We start from the raw sequence: 17,580 nt of genomic DNA, 5'->3' as shown, positions 1-17,580 counted from the left end.
CTTTCAGAAGTTGATCTGATGGCTTCTCGATCAACCAGCAAGTAGATGTCTGTACATATGTATTTAAGTATTTATGTGTTTTACTGTATATTACCCATTCCGATGTTCTAGGTATAGATACTGTATATATTTTACATGAACAGTATCATATATTTATATATATATATATATATTCACACATAAATTTATACATAAATATATATTTAATAATAAAAAGTACATTATTTTCTATGTGAAGGACATAGGAATGGAAACTATCAGGGTTTGCAATTTAGGATTAATGTAGTTGGGTTAGCACACATGAAGCATTGCTATATGCGTTATTGAAATAGTAAATATAAGCTATTAAAAAATATAAATAAAAATTATTTTAAATGTATAATAATTTTAAATAATTTTTATTAATAGTTTACATTCCTGTGTTCATCACATAGAAAATAATGTACTTATCTATTCCTATACATCTATAGGAATAGATATACAGTTAAAGGTATATATAGAAATATGTTTTTAAAATAAAAAGTACATTCATGTCGGGCTTAGCACAATTGAATAAACGGTCGCGAGTATAGGTGATTTTTCAGTTTGCACACTCCATTGAAGTCTATGCGGGAATACGTTAATGCGTTTGCAACTTCGCAAAGTCTGTTTGCGCACAAACTTTTTACTTTCAACTTGTAATATCAACACAACCCTACAAGTGCTAGAAGGTTCCGACTAGTGAAGTAAATGTGCGAGCAGAAGCTCTAAATAGTGCTCCACTCGTAATCTAGCCTTTTAGGGGTTAAAGATCCTAATGTAGCTGAGGACAAGTCTGTAAATTGTTTAGATTTAATTTATAAAGCCATTGTTTTTCCTGTCTCTGACGCTGTCTCTGTGATGGTCTCTGTGATAGTCTCTAGGGAATGGTCTATGCCAGGTAGTCCCTTTTATCCTTCTTTAAGGTTTAAGAAAATGTATTTGCTACCTGCTTCTAACATTAGCTTTGGGAAACTGTCCCTAAATAATAGGGCCATTTCTACCTTGTCTAAGTGTAATACCATTCCTTTAGAATATAGTAAGTCCTTTAAAGACCCTTTAGATAGTAAGTAAGCAGGGGCGGACTGATCAGCCAGGCAAATAGGACCTGGACCGAGGGTAGGGTTGCCACCTCGGCCATGTTTTCCTGGACACTTATGAGTTATACATGCTGCAGGGTGTGCAGGTAGGAACATGAACTATTCATGTTGCTGCATGCACACCCTGCAGCATGTATAACTCATAAGTGTCCAGGAAAACATGGCCGAGGTGGCATCCCTAACTGAGGACCCAGCATGTAGGGGGCCCACAAATGTCATCTCCATAGCTTCTGCTTAAGCTGGGGTTTTAGTGAGGGCCCTGACCCCAGATCGGGGGCCTTTTGCCTGGATGTGGGGATTTTTGCTTGGGGGCCTTAGAGTGTGTGTGGGGGGGTCCTGTCTGGGGTCTGTCACTGGGGTCTGGTTCAGGAGGCTGGGGGCCCTGTCTCTGGCCCTTGACATTGGGGGTCCTGGCCCTGGAGGTTAGATGGCCAGGTGGGGGCAGGGCAAGGATGCTGCCATGTTCATTTGCCCTAATTTTTGCCCAGGGTCCTGATTGGTCTCAGTCCGCCCCTGTAAGTAAGAATCCTTCCATAGAAGGTTTTTTTTTTTTTTTTTTTTGCAAGCAGAGTATTTATTTAGGCCAGCAGTCTCTATTGCTGGTGTGACTTCTGCTTCTCCCATTTGGTTAAATAATCTTTCTGAGCAGTGTTCTGATTATTCTGTTAGTGAACTGTTGGAATTGCTTAAATGTGCTAATGCTTTAATTTGTGATGCAGTTTATGACATCATTAAGATTGCTAAGAATATGTTTTGGCAGTTCTTTCCAGAAGAGCTTTATGGTTAAAGTCATGGTCTGCTGATATGGTGTCTAAATACATTCAAGGAAAGAAATTGTTTGATTCTGATTTGGATTAAATTATTTTTACTGTGACTGGAGGTAAAGGAGCTATTCTTCCACAGGACAAGATGTCCAGTGGTAAATCTAAAGCTTCTAATCGTTTTCATTCCTTTTGTCAGAACAGGGAACAAAAATCTGATTCCTTCTATCAAAAGCAAGGTCCCACTGTCCCGCCTATAAGCCAAGTTCTAACAGCAGCAGCCTTAAACAGTCCAAAAAATCTACCCCTACTTCAGAGTCTGCATGAAGGTGCGCCCCCTGACCCAGAGGCTCTAGTAGGGGCCAGGTTGGGTTTTTTTTTCAGGAAGCTTGGACTTTCAGCTCTTTCTTTTCAGGGAAAGAAATGGTTTGGTTCTGATTTGGATTTAACTATCCTTACTGTGACTGGAGGTAAAGGAGCTTTTCTTCCACAGGACAAGAAGTCCATTGGTAAATCTAAAGCTTCTAATCGTTTTCATTCCTTTCATCAGAACAGGGAACAAAAATCTGATTACTCCTATCAAAAGCTCTGTCCCACTGCCCTGCCTAGAAGCCAAGTTCTAACAGTAGCAGGCTTAAACAGTCCAAAAAAGCTACCCCTCCTTCCAAGTCTGCATGAAGGTTGTGGCCCCCGACCAAGAGGCTCTGGTAGGGGGCAGGTTGTGCCTTTTTTCAAGAAACTTGGTTTCAGTCTGTTCCAGATCCCTGGGTTCTAAATACAGTTTCTCTGGATTACCGGATAGGTTTCAGAACAAGGCCTCCCAGAGGAAGGTTTATTCTTTCCAATGTTCGAAACGATCCTTTGAAAGCTAAAGCCTTTTTTTTCAGTTAATTTCGGATCTAGAATCTATGGGAGTGATTGTTCCGGTTATGTTTTTGGAACAAAGGATGGGATTTTATTTAAATATCTTCATTGTTCCAAAAACGGAGGGAACTTTCATGCTAGTTTTGGATCTAAAAGCTCTGAACAAATTTGCTGGGGTTCCTATTATTCATTACCCGTGGACTCTACAGCTTGGGTAGTAGTTCCCATTAATAATGGATTGTGGACTCTAACCATCTGTTTAAAAGAAAACATAATGTATGCTTACCTGGTAAATTCATTTCTTTCATGGTGGTTAGAGTCTATGAGACCCCACCATGTTGTTTTTTGGTGGTGGGGGTTTTGTTTTGTTTTTGGCACATAATTTTTTCCTGCTCTTATTCCTTTTCCTGCCTTTCTTGCTTGGCTATACATCATACACGGAGGGGTTTTATAGAACTCTTGGGGGTTGGGCGTCTTTGCCTTGTCCTAGTGGCCAGGAAGAGTACTTCCCAAGAGTAATGGATCATTGACTATGATCACCATGAAAGAAATTAATTTATCTGGTAAGCATAATTTGTTTTTGCCGTAATCCTAAGAATTCTAAGGAGAGACTTCTCTATAAATTGGATTTTGTCAGAGTTGTATTTGCAGGCTACTAAGGATTTTTGTTCATTTTTTCCCAGGAAGGGTCAAAAGGCTACAGCTGTTTTGTTAACCACTTGGTTGAAGCTTTTGATTTGTAAGGCCTACATGGAGGTGGGTCAGTTTCTTAAATGTATTTCTGCCCATTCTACTAGGTTAGTGGCTACCTCCTAGGCTCTTAAGAATGAGGAACCTTTTGATCAAATTGGCAAGGCAGCTACTTGTACCATTTTAATATTTTTGCTTCCTCTCAAGCAGCTTTTGGTAGGAACATCCTTCAGGCAGCTGTTTCTAATCATTAAAGTGATTTTAAAGTTGAATGATTTAAAGCCCAGTATTTAAAAATACTCTTAAAAACATGGGCACTTTAAGTCATTATACTTTACAATTACGCTTTTTTTTAAAAAAAAAAAAAATATTTACCTTTTTGTTACTGTTAACACACCGCTGATCCTCCATCCACGGCTCCTTCAGTTTTGAGCAGATCAATGACGAATCCGGTTTCCTCTGGTAATTGTGTGCCCACTTTGGCATCCATCTCGTGTGGCACACAACGATTGGAGGAAACTGGGATCGTCATTGATATGCTAAATATTGAAGGAGATGCAGGCGGAGGATCGGCGGTAAGTTTACCTTAACAAAAAGGTAAGTATTTTAAAAAAGAAGCATAATTGTGAAGTTTAATGACTTAAAGGGCATATGTTTTTAATAGTATTTTTTTTTTTAATGCTGGGCTTTAAATATTTCAACTTTACAATCAGTAAAAGTTTTGTGTGTGTGTGTATGTATATATATATATATATATATATATATATATTTTTTTTTTTTTTTATTTTATTTTAAATTATAAAAAAAAACAAATTAAACATTGAGTAATTATTTTGTCCCGCCCTCATTACTTATAGACTCCACAGCTTGGCTATTACTTTCCCAGGAGTAATGGGTCATGGACTCTCACTACCTTTATGAATGTCCATGATATCCCGCCCATTTTTTCATGGAATTTTGATTATTTTGAATGTATTTTTTTATGGCGGCAGTTTAGGTATGTACCTCTTTTTTTCCCTGAATAAGAAGTGGGAGAAGCCCGGCATACCTTTCTTTCATGTAATTAGCAAGAGTCCATGAGCTAGTGACGTATGGGATATACATTCCTACCAGGAGGGGCAAAGTTTCCCAAACCTCAAAATGCCTATAAATACACCCCTCACCACACCCACAATTCAGTTTTACAAACTTTGCCTCCTATGGAGGTGGTGAAGTAAGTTTGTGCTAGATTCTACGTTGATATGCGCTCCGCAGCAAGTTGGAGCCCGGTTTTCCTCTCAGCGTGCAGTGAATGTCAGAGGGATGTGAGGAGAGTATTGCCTATTTGAATGCAGTGATCTCCTTCTACGGGGTCTATTTCATAGGTTCTCTGTTATCGGTCGTAGAGATTCATCTCTTACCTCCCTTTTCAGATCGACGATATACTCTTATTTATATACCATTACCTCTGCTGATTTTCGTTTCAGTACTGGTTTGGCTTTCTACAAACGTGTAGATGAGTGTCCTGGGGTAAGTAAATCTTATTTTCTGTGACACTCTAAGCTATGGTTGGGCACTTTATTTATAAAGTTCTAAATATATGTATTCAAACATTTATTTGCCTTGACTCAGAATGTTCAACATTCCTTATTTTCAGACAGTCAATTTCATATTTGGGATAATGCGTTTGAATCAATCATTTTTTCTTACCTTAAAAATTTGACTTTTTTTCCCTGTGAGCTGTTAGGCTCGCGGGGGCTGAAAATGCTTATTTTTATTGCGTCTTTCTTGGCGCGGACTTTTTTGGCGCAAAAAATCTTTTCTGTTTCCGGCGTCATACGTGTCGCCGGAAGTTTCGTCATTTTTTGACGTCCTTTTGCGCCAAAAATGTCGGCGTTCCGGATGTGGCGTCATTTTTGGCGCCAAAAAGCATTTAGGCGCCAAACAATGTGGGCGTATTATTTGGCGCCAAAAAATATGGGCGTCGCTTTTGTCTCCACATTATTTCAGTCTGATTTTTTCTTTGCTTCTGGTTTCTAGAAGCTTGTTTATTGGCATTTTTTTCCCATTCCTGAAACTGTCATTTAAGGAATTTGATCAATTTTGCTTTATATGTTGTTTTTTCTCTTACATATTGCAAGATGTCTCACGTTGCATCTGAGTCAGAAGATACTTCAGGAAAATCGCTGTCTAAAGCTGGAACTACCAAAGCTAAGTGTATCTGCTGTAAACTTTTGGTAGCTATTCCTCCGGCTGTTGTTTGTATTAATTGTCATGACAAACTTGTTAAAGCAGATAATATTTCCTTTAGTAATGTACCATTGCCTGTTGCAGTTCCCTCAACATCTAAGGTGCAGAATGTTCCTGATAACATAAGAGATTTGTTTCTGAATCCATCAAGAAGGCTATGTCTGTTATTTCTCCTTCTAGTAAACATAAATAATCTTTTAAAACTTCTCTCTCTACAGATGAATTTTTAAATGAACATCATCATTCTGATTCTGATGACTCTTCTGGATCAGAGGATTCTGTCTCAGAGATTGATGCTGATAAATCTTCATATTTATTTAAAATGGAATTTATTCGTTCTTTACTTAAAGAAGTACTAATTGCTTTAGAAATAGAGGATTCTGGTCCTCTTGATACTAATTCTAACGTTTAGATAAGGTGTTTAAATCTCCTGTAGTTATTCCAGAAGTTTTTTCCTGTTCCTAATGCTATTTCTGAAGTAATTTCCAGAGAATGGGATAAATTGGGTAATTCATTTACTCCTTCTAACGTTTTAAGCAATTATATCCTGTGCCGTCTGACAGATTAGAAATTTTGGGACAAATCCCCTAAAGTTGATGGGGCTAATTTCTACCCTTGCTAAACGTACTACTATTCCTACGTCAGATGGTACTTCGTTTAAAGATCCTTTAGATAGGAAAATTGAATCCTTTCTAAGAAAAGCTTATCTGTGTTCAGGTAATCTTCTTAGACCTGCTATATCTTTGGCTGATGTTGCTGCAGCTTCAACTTTTTGGTTGGAGACTTTAGCGCATCATAGTAACAGGATCATGATTCTCATATAATATTATTCTTCTTCTTCAGGCATGCTAATAATTTTATCTGTGATGCCATTTTTGATATTATCAGAGTTGATGTCAGGTTATGTCTCTAGCTATTTTAGCTAGAAGAGCTTTAGGCTTAAAACTTGGAATGCTGAGTATGGCTTCTAAATCAACTCTACTTTCCATTTCTTTTCCAGGGTAACAAATTATTTGGTTCTCAGTTGGATTCCATATCTCAACTGTTACTGGTGGGGAAAGGAACTTTTTTTACCTCAGGAATAAAAAATCTAAGGGTAAAAACAGGGCTAATAATCGTTTTCCGTTCCTTTCGTTCAACAAAGAACAAAAGCCTGATCCTTCATCCTCAGGAGCAGTTTCAGTTTGGAAACCATCTCAGTCTGGAATAAATCCAAGCCTTCTAGAAAGGCAAAGCCTGCTTCTAAGTCCCATGAAAGGTGCGGCCCTCATTCCAGCTCAGCTGGTAGGGGGCAGGTTACGTTTTTTCAAAGAAATTTGGATCAATTCTGTTCACAATCTTTGGATTCAGAACATTGTTTCAGAAGGGTACAGAATTGGTTTCAAGATGAGTCCTCCTGCAAAAGAGATTTTTTCTTTCCCGTGTCCCAGTAAATCCAGTGAAAGCTCAAGCATTTCTGAATTGTGTTTCAGATCTAGAGTTGGCTGGAGTAATTATGCCAGTTCCAGTTCTGGAACAGGGGATGGGGTTTTATTCAAATCTCTTCATTGTACCAAAGAAGGAGAATTCCTTCAGACCAGTTCTGGATCTAAAAATATTGAATCGTTATGTGAGGATACCAACGTTCAAAATGGTAACTGTAAGGGACTATCTTGCCTTTTGTTCAGCTAAGGGCATTATATGTCCACAATAGATTTACAGGATGCTTATCTGCATATTCCGATTCATCCAGATCATTATCAGTTCCTGAGATTCTCTTTTCTGGACAAGCATTACCAGTTTGTGGCTCTGCCGTTTGGCCTAGCTACAGCTCCAAGAATTTTTACAAAAGTTCTCGGTGCCCTTCTGTCTGTAATCAGAGAACGGGGGTATTGTGGTATTTCTTATTTGGACGATATCTTGGTACTTGCTCAGTCTTTACATTTAGCAGAATCTCATACGAGATCGACTTGTGTTGTTTCTTCAAGATCATGGTTGGAGGATCAATTTACCAAAAAGTTCATTGATTCCTCAGACAAGGGTTTCTTTTCTGGGTTTCCAGATAGATTCAGTGTCCATGGACTCTGTCTTTAACAGACAAGAGACGTCTAAAATTGATTTCAGCTTGTCGAAACCTTCAGTCACAATCTTTCCCTTCGGTAGCCTTATGCATGGAAATTCTAGGTCTTATGACTGCTGCATCGGACGCGATCCCCTTCTGCTCGTTTTCACATGCGACCTCTTCAACTCTGTATGCTGAATCAATGGTGCAGGGATTACACAAAGATATCTCAATTAATATCTTTAAAACCGATTGTACGACACTCTCTACGTGGTGGACAGATCACCATCGTTTAATTCAGGGGGCTTCTTTTGTGCTTCCGACCTGGACTGTAATTTCAACAGATGCAAGTCTCACAGGTTGGGGAGCTGTGTGGGGATCTCTGACGGCACAAGGAGTTTGGGAATCTCAGGAGGTGAGATTACCGATCAATATTTTGGAACTCCGTGCAATTTTCAGAGCTCTTCAGTCTTGGCCTCTTCTGAAGAGAGAATCGTTCATTTGTTCTCAGACAGACAATGTCACAACTGTGGCATACATCAATCATCAAGGAGGGACTCACAGTCCTCTGGCTATGAAAGAAGTATCTCGAATTCTGGTTTGGGCGGAATCCAGCTCCTGTCTAATCTCTGCGGTTCATATCCCAGGTATAGACAATTGGGAAGCGGATTATCTCAGTCGCCAAACGTTACATCCGGGCGAATGGTCTCTTCACCCAGAGGTATTTCTTCAGATTGTTCAAATGTGGGGACTTCCAGAAATAGATCTGATGGCCTCTCATCTAAACAAGAAACTTCCCAGGTATGTGTCCAGATCCAGGGATCCTCAAGCGGAAGCAGTGGATGCATTGTCACTTCCTTGGAAGTATCATCCTGCCTATATCTTTCCGCCTCTAGTTCTTCTTCCAAGAGTAATCTCCAAGATTCTGAAGGAATGCTTGTTTGTTCTGCTGGTAGCTCCGGCATGGCCTCACAGGTTTTGGTATGCGGATCTTGTCCGGATGGCCTCTTGCCATCCGTGGACTCTTCCTACTATGTTACAGGCTCGTAAATCTGTATCCAGAGAGATATATTATAGAGTCTGGAAGACTTATATTTCTTGGTGTCTTTCTCATCATTTTTTCTTGGCATTCTTTTAGAATTCCAAGAATTTTACAGTTTCTTCAGGATGGTTTAGATAAAGGTTTGTCCGCAAGTTCCTTGAAAGGACAAATCTCTGCTCTTTCTGTTCTTTTTCACAGAAAGATTGCTAATCTTCCTGATATTCATTGTTTTGTACAAGCTTTGGTTCGTATAAAACCTGTCATTAAGTCAATTTCTCCTCCTTGGAGTTTGAATTTGGTTCTAGGGGCTCTTCAAGCTCCTCCGTTTGAACCTATGCATTCATTGGACATTAAATTACTTTCTTGGAAAGTTTTGTTCCTTTTGGCAATCTCTTCTGCCAGAAGAGTTTCTGAATTATCTGCTCTTTCTTGTGAGTCTCCTTTTCTGATTTTTCATCAGGATAAGGCAGTGTTGCGAACTTCTTTTGAATTTTTACCTAAAGTTGTGAATTCCAACAACATTAGTAGAGAAATTGTGGTTCCTTCATTATGTCCTAATCCTAAGAATTCTAAGGAGAAATCGTTACATTCTTTGGATGTTGTTAGAGCTTTGAAATATTATGTTGAAGCTACTAAGTCTTTCCGAAAGACTTCTAGTTTATTTGTTATCTTTTCCGGTTCTAGAAAAGGCCAGAAAGCTTCTGCCATTTCTTTGGCATCTTGGTTGAAATCTTTAATTCATCTTGCCTATGTTGAGTCGGGTAAAACTCCTGCCTCAAAGGATTACAGCTCATTCTACTAGGTCAGTTTCTACTTCCTGGGCGTTTAGGAATGAAGCTTCGATTGATCAGATTTGCAAAGCAGCAACTTGGTCCTCTTTGCATACTTTTACTAAATTCTACCATTTTGATGTATTTTCTTCTTCTGAAGCAGTTTTTGGTAGAAAAGTACTTCAGGCAGCGGTTTCAGTTTGAATCTTCTGCTTATGTTTTTCATTAAACTTTATTTTGGGTGTGGATTATTTTCAGCAGGAATTGGCTGTCTTTATTTTATCCCTCCCTCTCCTAGTGACTCTTGCGTGGAAAGATCCACATCTTGGGTAATCATTATCCCATACGTCACTAGCTCATGGACTCTTGCTAATTACATGAAAGAAAACATAATTTATGTAAGAACTTACCTGATAAATTCATTTCTTTCATATTAGCAAGAGTCCATGAGGCCCACCCGTTTTTTTGTGGTGGTTATGATTTTTGTATAAAGCACAATTATTCCAATTCCTTATTTTATATGCTTTCGCACTTTTTTATCACCCCACTTCTTGGCTATTTGTTAAACTGAATTGTGGGTGTGGTGAGGGGTGTATTTATAGGCATTTTGAGGTTTGGGAAACTTTGCCCCTCCTGGTAGGAATGTATATCCCATACGTCACTAGTTCATGGACTCTTGCTAATATGAAAGAAATGAATTTATCAGGTAAGTTCTTACATAAATTATGTTTTCTACCCTTCTTCTTCTCCTTGATTGGCTATACATGAAACTAGTTTCCAAGGGCTCTTGGAGTTTTGGGGATCTTTGCTTCCTCCTAGTGGTCAGGAGAAGTATTTTCCTGGAGTAATGGCTTGTGGACTGTCACCACCATGAAATAAATTAATTTGTCTGGTAAGCATAAATGATATTTTATGACCTGAAGCCGCATAGAGCATTAGTATACACACAGGGGAAAGATAGGAGCCTTGATGATTTCTGGGTAGTTTCTTCCAAACATGTAAATGTGAGTGTATATCTCAGCGCCGACTAAACCTTGTATGCCTGGAGTGGTGGTACCTAGCTGCCACCTAAGGGGATTTACGTGTGAGTTGTGTATCCAGGCGCCAACAATGGAGGCTAAGGCTAAAGTTAGAACTTAAATGTTTAATCAAGACAAATCTTCTACACAATAATGATGCTGTTATAAAACACTTTAGACAAATAGTTAAAATGTTAGTTAAAAAATGTCAGTAAAAAAAAAAAAAAAAAAAAAAAAAAAAATGCAGTTAAAAAATGCAAGGATCCTCGCTAAAAAAATAATGATGATTAAAAACAATAAACTGTATTATTACACTTTGTACAGGGTAAATATTTGTGATCTTGCACTATATACAGAGCAATCAAACAGGTAGCTCCAATATACAACAATGATATGTGTGGATGTGTGTGTGAGAGAGCTTGCGCCCCACACTGGGAACTGTATCCAAGTGGTGATAAGTGTACTTGGAAGAACAGTCCTGTGAGAGAAAAAAAAAAAGTCAAAGTCAATCCTGTGACCAGAAATCAATTGTCAATCCTGTGACCAAAAAAAAATGTGACCAAAAAAATGTGTCAAACCTGTAACCAAAAATGTCAATCCTGTGGGGAAAAAATAATAAAAAATTCGAAAGAAAAAATAATGTCAATCCTGTGAGGGAAAAAATAGAAAGAAATAATGTAGCAATAAAAGTCAATTCTTTTAGAAAACTCCACTCCTGTGCAGAAAGGTAGAAATCTTCTACGTGAAAAATATCCAGCAGCGTGATAAGTGATGTAAAAAACTTTATATAAAAATAGAACAGTGCTATTTGGAGACTGAGCTCCAAGTAGAAAGCAAAAATAAAAACAACAGTGGGAATAACAGACAAATACTGCCAATCGATAAAAAAACCTGTGGAGAAAGAGAATATACAATGTGTAGGGTACATTGGAAGTATTATCTACACATTGTATATTCTCTTTCTCCACAGGTTTTTTTATCGATTGGCAGTATTTGTCTGTTATTCCCACTGTTGTTTTTATTTTTGCTTTCTACTTGGAGCTCAGTCTCCAAATAGCACTGTTCTATTTTTATATAAAGTTTTTTACATCACTTATCACGCTGCTGGATATTTTTCACGTAGAAGATTTCTACCTTTCTGCACAGGGAGTGGAGTTTTCTAAAAGAATTGACTTTTATTGCTACATTATTTCTTTCTATTTTTTCCCTCACAGGATTGACATTATTTTTTCTTTCAAATTTTTTATTATTTTTTCCCCACAGGATTGACATTTTTGGTTACAGGTTTGACACATTTTTTTGGTCACATTTTTTTTTTGGTCACAGGATTGACAATTGATTTCTGGTCACAGGATTGACAATTGATTTCTGGTCACAGGATTGACAATTGATTTCTGGTCACAGGATTGACAATTGATTTCTGGTCACAGGATTGACTTTGACTTTTTTTTTTTTTTTCTCTCACAGGACTGTTCTTCCAAGTACACTTATCACCACTTGGATACAGCTCCCAGTGTGGGGCGCAAGCTCTCTCACACACACATCCACACATATCATTGTTGTATATTGGAGCTACCTGTTTGATTGCTCTGTATATAGTGCAAGATCACAAATATTTACCCTGTACAAAGTGTAATAATACAGTTTATTGTTTTTAATCATCATTATTTTTTTAGCGAGGATCCTTGCATTTTTTAACTGCATTTTTTTTTTGGTCACAGGATTGACAATTGATTTCTGGTCACAGGATTGACAATTGATTTCTGGTCACAGGATTGACAATTGATTTCTGGTCACAGGATTGACAATTGATTTCTGGTCACAGGATTGACTTTGACTTTTTTTTTTTTTTTTTTCTCTCACAGGACTGTTCTTCCAAGTACACTTATCACCACTTGGATACAGTTCCCAGTGTGGGGCGCAAGCTCTCTCACACACACATCCACACATATCATTGTTGTATATTGGAGCTACCTGTTTGATTGCTCTGTATATAGTGCAAGATCACAAATATTTACCCTGTACAAAGTGTAATAATACAGTTTATTGTTTTTAATCATCATTATTTTTTTAGCGAGGATCCTTGCATTTTTTAACTGCATTTTTTTTTTTTTTTTTTTTTTTTTTTACTGACATTTTTTAACTAACATTTTAACTATTTGTCTAAAGTGTTTTATAACAGCATCATTATTGTGTAGAAGATTTGTCTTGATTAAACATTTAAGTTCTAACTTTAGCCTTAGCCTCCATTGTTGGCGCCTGGATACACAGTTTCTTCCAAACACTAAGGTCCTGATGTGCTAAAGTTCTCCACTTTGGCAAGATTATCTATGACGTCTACTGTAAAGTCCCTTGAACCAGTGTTTACCAACTTCATTCCTCAAGCGCTCGCAACAGGACAGATTTTCATGATAGCTTAACTAGAGCACATGTGAAATAATAAGCTGATGGATAAGAGCAGGTTAATAACCATGGTCACTGATCAGCTGATTATTTTACCAATAATCTAGTTCAGCTGTCATGAAAATATAGCTTTTTAGAGATACTTGAGGACTGGAGAAATACAACCATAAACAATTTTAGAACGGCAAATTTTGATTCGAGAGATATTTATCTTGATACATAGGGTTCTGTATATTGAGCAGAGACACCAACCTTGCAGTAAAATTCTCAAAAAATTCCCTCAAACATTTTGTGTGATTTATTTCCATGTCGATGAGCTTTTAATCATCAGGCCCCAAGTGAAGGGAGTTTCACTTTAAATGTGGAGAAATGTATTCATTGTGATTCTATTAATAGTTTATCAAAGTTGCACTAAGCTTTATTTTAATTCATACAGTAGGCTAACGCTTGTTTGAAAATATGCATTTTCATGAAGAGGCACTGACAAGAATATTTGGCTTTCTTCCATAGTGTAAACCTGGAAGCAGTAAAGTAGGGCAATGTGCTACAAGACAGCAAATCCAGAGATCTCAAACCAAGATTAATGAAAAGCCAAATGAAAACTTATCCACAAAGCTTAAGGTAAAGTAAAAAATGGCACATACACAGGTATTTACTTTTAGCTTTTGCTAGAAACATATATTTACCTGAGATATAAGAAAAACCTAATTGTTTTACAATAGATTTTAAAGAAATGATGACCATAAATAATTATAATAAAAATGTGAAAATTTGTATTTATTAATCAGTATTATGAATATTTAGTGCCTGATGATCTAAAGCTCTCCACTCAGATAAGATGATCTAAAATGATCCTCCAGCACTGCAAGATCGATTACAAGAATCTAGAAATGCAGATTTTACTATACTTCTCTAAGGGACGTTCCCCGTATTTCTGGATGTGAAGGAGAGACAAGCCCAGTGCAAAATAGCATTGCATGAGTTTTTTTATATGCTTTATTTATAGATCAGACAGGATACATAAAGAAAAAAAAGTTACAGATATAAACACGGAATTGCACATTTTCATTTTTTTAAAAAAATGGTCTAATTTTATCAAGGCCCTGTCAAAAGAAGAACAAGACATCATTATACTCCCATTTAAGAACACAGACTTAGTTCTCCTTGGGGTCTGGTAAAATCCAGGACGACTGGGGATCTAGGAGCAGTAGACAGGGGGAACTAGTTTTTTATTTTTTATTTTTCCTTCTTTCATTGTTTGTTTTCTTTTGTTAATGTTTGTTATGATGTTTATACATAAATGAAGACAGGGCATATAAATCTATCACTCCTTAGTGGGTATACATTATGGGTTTAGAGAAATTATAACCTGGTAATGCAGAAATATTGTTGATTCACTGACACTTGAAAATGGTGTTGCGTTTTTTTCTTTGTTGTCTTCCCCTTTCCCTCTTTTTACTTAATGCCTGATCTATAAATAAAGCATGACATGATAGTTTTGATACATTTATACTTTTTTTGTATTTTATATTATTTTAGACTTCAGATTTTGTCCTTTCAGTTGTATTACATTTAAGCTTTGCAATTTCTATTTTGTATTTTAAAGCATTAGTTTCTTTGTACAGCAGTGAATTTAAAATTGTTACTGTGTGTGTTTAACAAATTAGAATAATACTTTGCATATTGATGTGTGAGGGACAAGGTCTATCTAAATCTCTTCCACAATTCTCATGTTACGCTGTAAGCATTTTATACTTCCAGGTCTCACTAATATATCTCAACAGCTGTATGCAAGTGTTTTTCTCAGAAGTCACAATGCATTTATTTAACTAACAGAACAGCAATATATCCTAAACTAGAAGCAAATGCAATTTAAATTGTAGTGAAAATATTTCAGTATAATTTGTATTTGCTGCATACTGAGAATTTATATAAGTTTCAGGTGCTCCCCTGTGAGATTCTTTAATCCAGAGTGCTACATTACAGTCTATGGTCCCGATGATTAAAGATTCTTCAGCTTGGAGAGAAATTGTAGTGCAGACTTCATAGGGGCTGAACTCACTGCATTCTCTAAGTGAACTGGTGGAACTTGGAAGTCCCAGAGAGATGTGAGATGCCTTCCATAGAAAGTAATGTGCTTCTCTTTGATATAGAATCTCACGGGGAAGAGTGTTAACTGTGGACCACCTGGCACTGACATAAATTCTCAATATGAAGCAAATACAAATTCAACTAAAATGTTCTCACTACAATTGAACTTACATTTGCCTCGAGTTTGGTATACATTACTTTTCTGTACTTGAAATAAAGGTTGTGAATTTTTAGCAAACTTTATGTGTGCATACACCTGGCAAGATAAATCATTGAAACCTTCTGGTATAAAATGCTGAGAATATTTCACAATTGTGAGAGTTTCAGACTTACCCTGGGAACTTCACTAACCCCCCCCCCCCCCGTACAGCCCACAGAACTCCCCTGTCCCTTCCACATTCCTAAACTGTCAGTTTTATTTTACATTAAAAAATACAAAGTGCACTTCGGCAGATTTCACCAAATATTCGGAGAGAAGGCATTTTGGATAGCGGCATCGCAGCACAGCTGGAGTGGCCACATCCCCCTTTCCTGCTACCCCAACCAAACCACCCGGTCATGTTGGCAGAGGGGAGAATGGACGACTTAATTATCTTCCAAACACTGACTCACCCCAAATTTATTTCTACAGAGATACACCGGACCTCAAGATTCCCTGCACGCTGTGGGAATAAGAACGCTCACGGCTTCGCAGTCTGTGTCGCAGGTCTTTCTCAGCCCTGCTCTTATGCCGACAACTTATCAAGGTACTCACTCGACAAAACTGATCAGTATACTGGCCAAGTGGAATACAGCAGAGTACAGCTCTGAGGACCACAATCGTCAGTGTCTCAGCTAACCTACGTATCTGAACCAGTGCTGCCCGCAAACACCGATAGCCCCAGTCCTCAAGGGGAGGTCTATGTAAGGTATATTCGCATGTCAATGGGCATCGGCTGAATAGGTGGTTAAAGCCGGGTCAACTCATCCATCTGCGTTCCCATAAGAGGTGACCCGCTGCAAAAGCCAACACTTTGTAAACATAACTGCTGACTTAGAAATCACAATACCGCATATGCCTCCATGGAAAAAATGATCTGACTCTGCAGGCACTTCGGTTTCCATGATGCCTGCTTTGACAATGCGTTTCTACAGCTAGCCTATCTACTCGTGGAACAATATTAAATCTAAAGACTCTTTAATAGTATGTTGTGGAGGCTGAAACCTCACTTCAGTATTTATGCACGTTTGCTACCAGTCCATTAGTCCCCCAATGTGCACATCTTTTTATTCTTCATTTAAATGGTTGCTATGTATTTTTCGCAAGGCATTATTTGGTGATGTCCAATGCCCCAATGCCTCCTATTTGTCTTGGCCCGTGGGTACAGCCTAAAATATGGCTCGTGATGCAAAAATGGATCTATACGAGTTTAACGTGGCTGCTGTATTCTATGAATGTTTATTAAGGAAATGTTTGATGTTTATTATCCCTTGTTTTACCCTGTCTTCTGTACATAGCCTAAAATATGGCTCATAACGCACAATGGGCTTATACCAGTTTACAGTGAATATGCTGTCATGGTGTGAGGTGATATCTCATTAATATCTCCAAAATGGCAGAGAAAGGTACTTACCATGCACTTAACCATGCCGTAAAGGTACACGTTTATTTCATGTTTGCAACCTCCTCATATACACTCATGATCCATATTGTTAGATAATTAAATATTAGAGCTGACTCCCTTGCTCAATCTCTATGCCATTGTAATATGCCCAGCATATTTGACTGTCTACATATAGCCGCTCAACTCCATCAAATATGCTAATTTGTTGGGCAGCAGCCCCTATGAATTGCTTTCTAATCTGGGCTATGCTATGTTATGTGTGTGTGTGTTAGTGTTACATTTAGTTTTCATTGCTTCATTATTATTATTATTCATTTATTTTTATTTTGCCATCCTAGGGGCAGAGTATATCAGCTCCTTGTGTACATTTATCAATTCGCAAAAATCCTTGCTCTTGAAAAGCGAATATCAATTTGAATCCCAATGTTCCTTTCATATTTACCCAGAACCCTATTCATTTTAAATATGTCTGCTATTATGTAACCTATCGTAATAACAACATAGAATCCATCATGAGATTGTATGGTTTCCTGTTCAGGGAGCTATTAACGCTGAATGTATCTGCTATCTAACTTGCATGGCAATATAGAGCTGCTTGGTGACATTATGCATGTATTGGCTCCTAGGTGCTCCTCCTGACTCCGTAGAAGTACTTTGATTCAAGCCAAAGATTCACGTAAACATTACTGTAACATTTTCAGTACTAGGCTATTAACATAGATCTTATCAGTGTTTTATATAGTCCAGGTACATATGAAAGCTGTTTGGTAACTTAATTTGTTATCCCATGCCTCTAGAAACTTGGCTACTAACGTGGATTGGGGCACTGTACAGTAGACTACTCATGCTGTGCTGCTCAACATCTACGTGGAGAGACTATTTACTCCTTGTTTGTGTGAATGGGTTAGTTTGTTCGTTTGGTTTGTGTGTTTGTATTTTATGTTAAAT

General features: G+C 37.7%; 1 protein-coding gene across 2 annotated transcripts in view; it reads left to right on the top strand.

Moving 5' to 3' along the window:
* RIMBP2 (RIMS binding protein 2) overlaps window positions 1–17,580 on the top strand; it is a 1,089,352-nt gene that overhangs the window by 135,577 nt on the left and 936,195 nt on the right. For both annotated transcript variants that reach the window (XM_053701856.1, XM_053701857.1), the window contains one exon: window positions 13,448–13,558. In XM_053701856.1, coding sequence (XP_053557831.1) covers window positions 13,448–13,558 — 111 coding nt within the window. The remainder of the gene's footprint in view (window positions 1–13,447; window positions 13,559–17,580) is intronic.

Source organism: Bombina bombina, chromosome 2 (assembly GCF_027579735.1).
Source record: "Bombina bombina isolate aBomBom1 chromosome 2, aBomBom1.pri, whole genome shotgun sequence".
NCBI lineage: Eukaryota > Metazoa > Chordata > Amphibia > Anura > Bombinatoridae > Bombina > Bombina bombina.
This window is presented reverse-complemented; position numbering and strand designations above follow the sequence as displayed.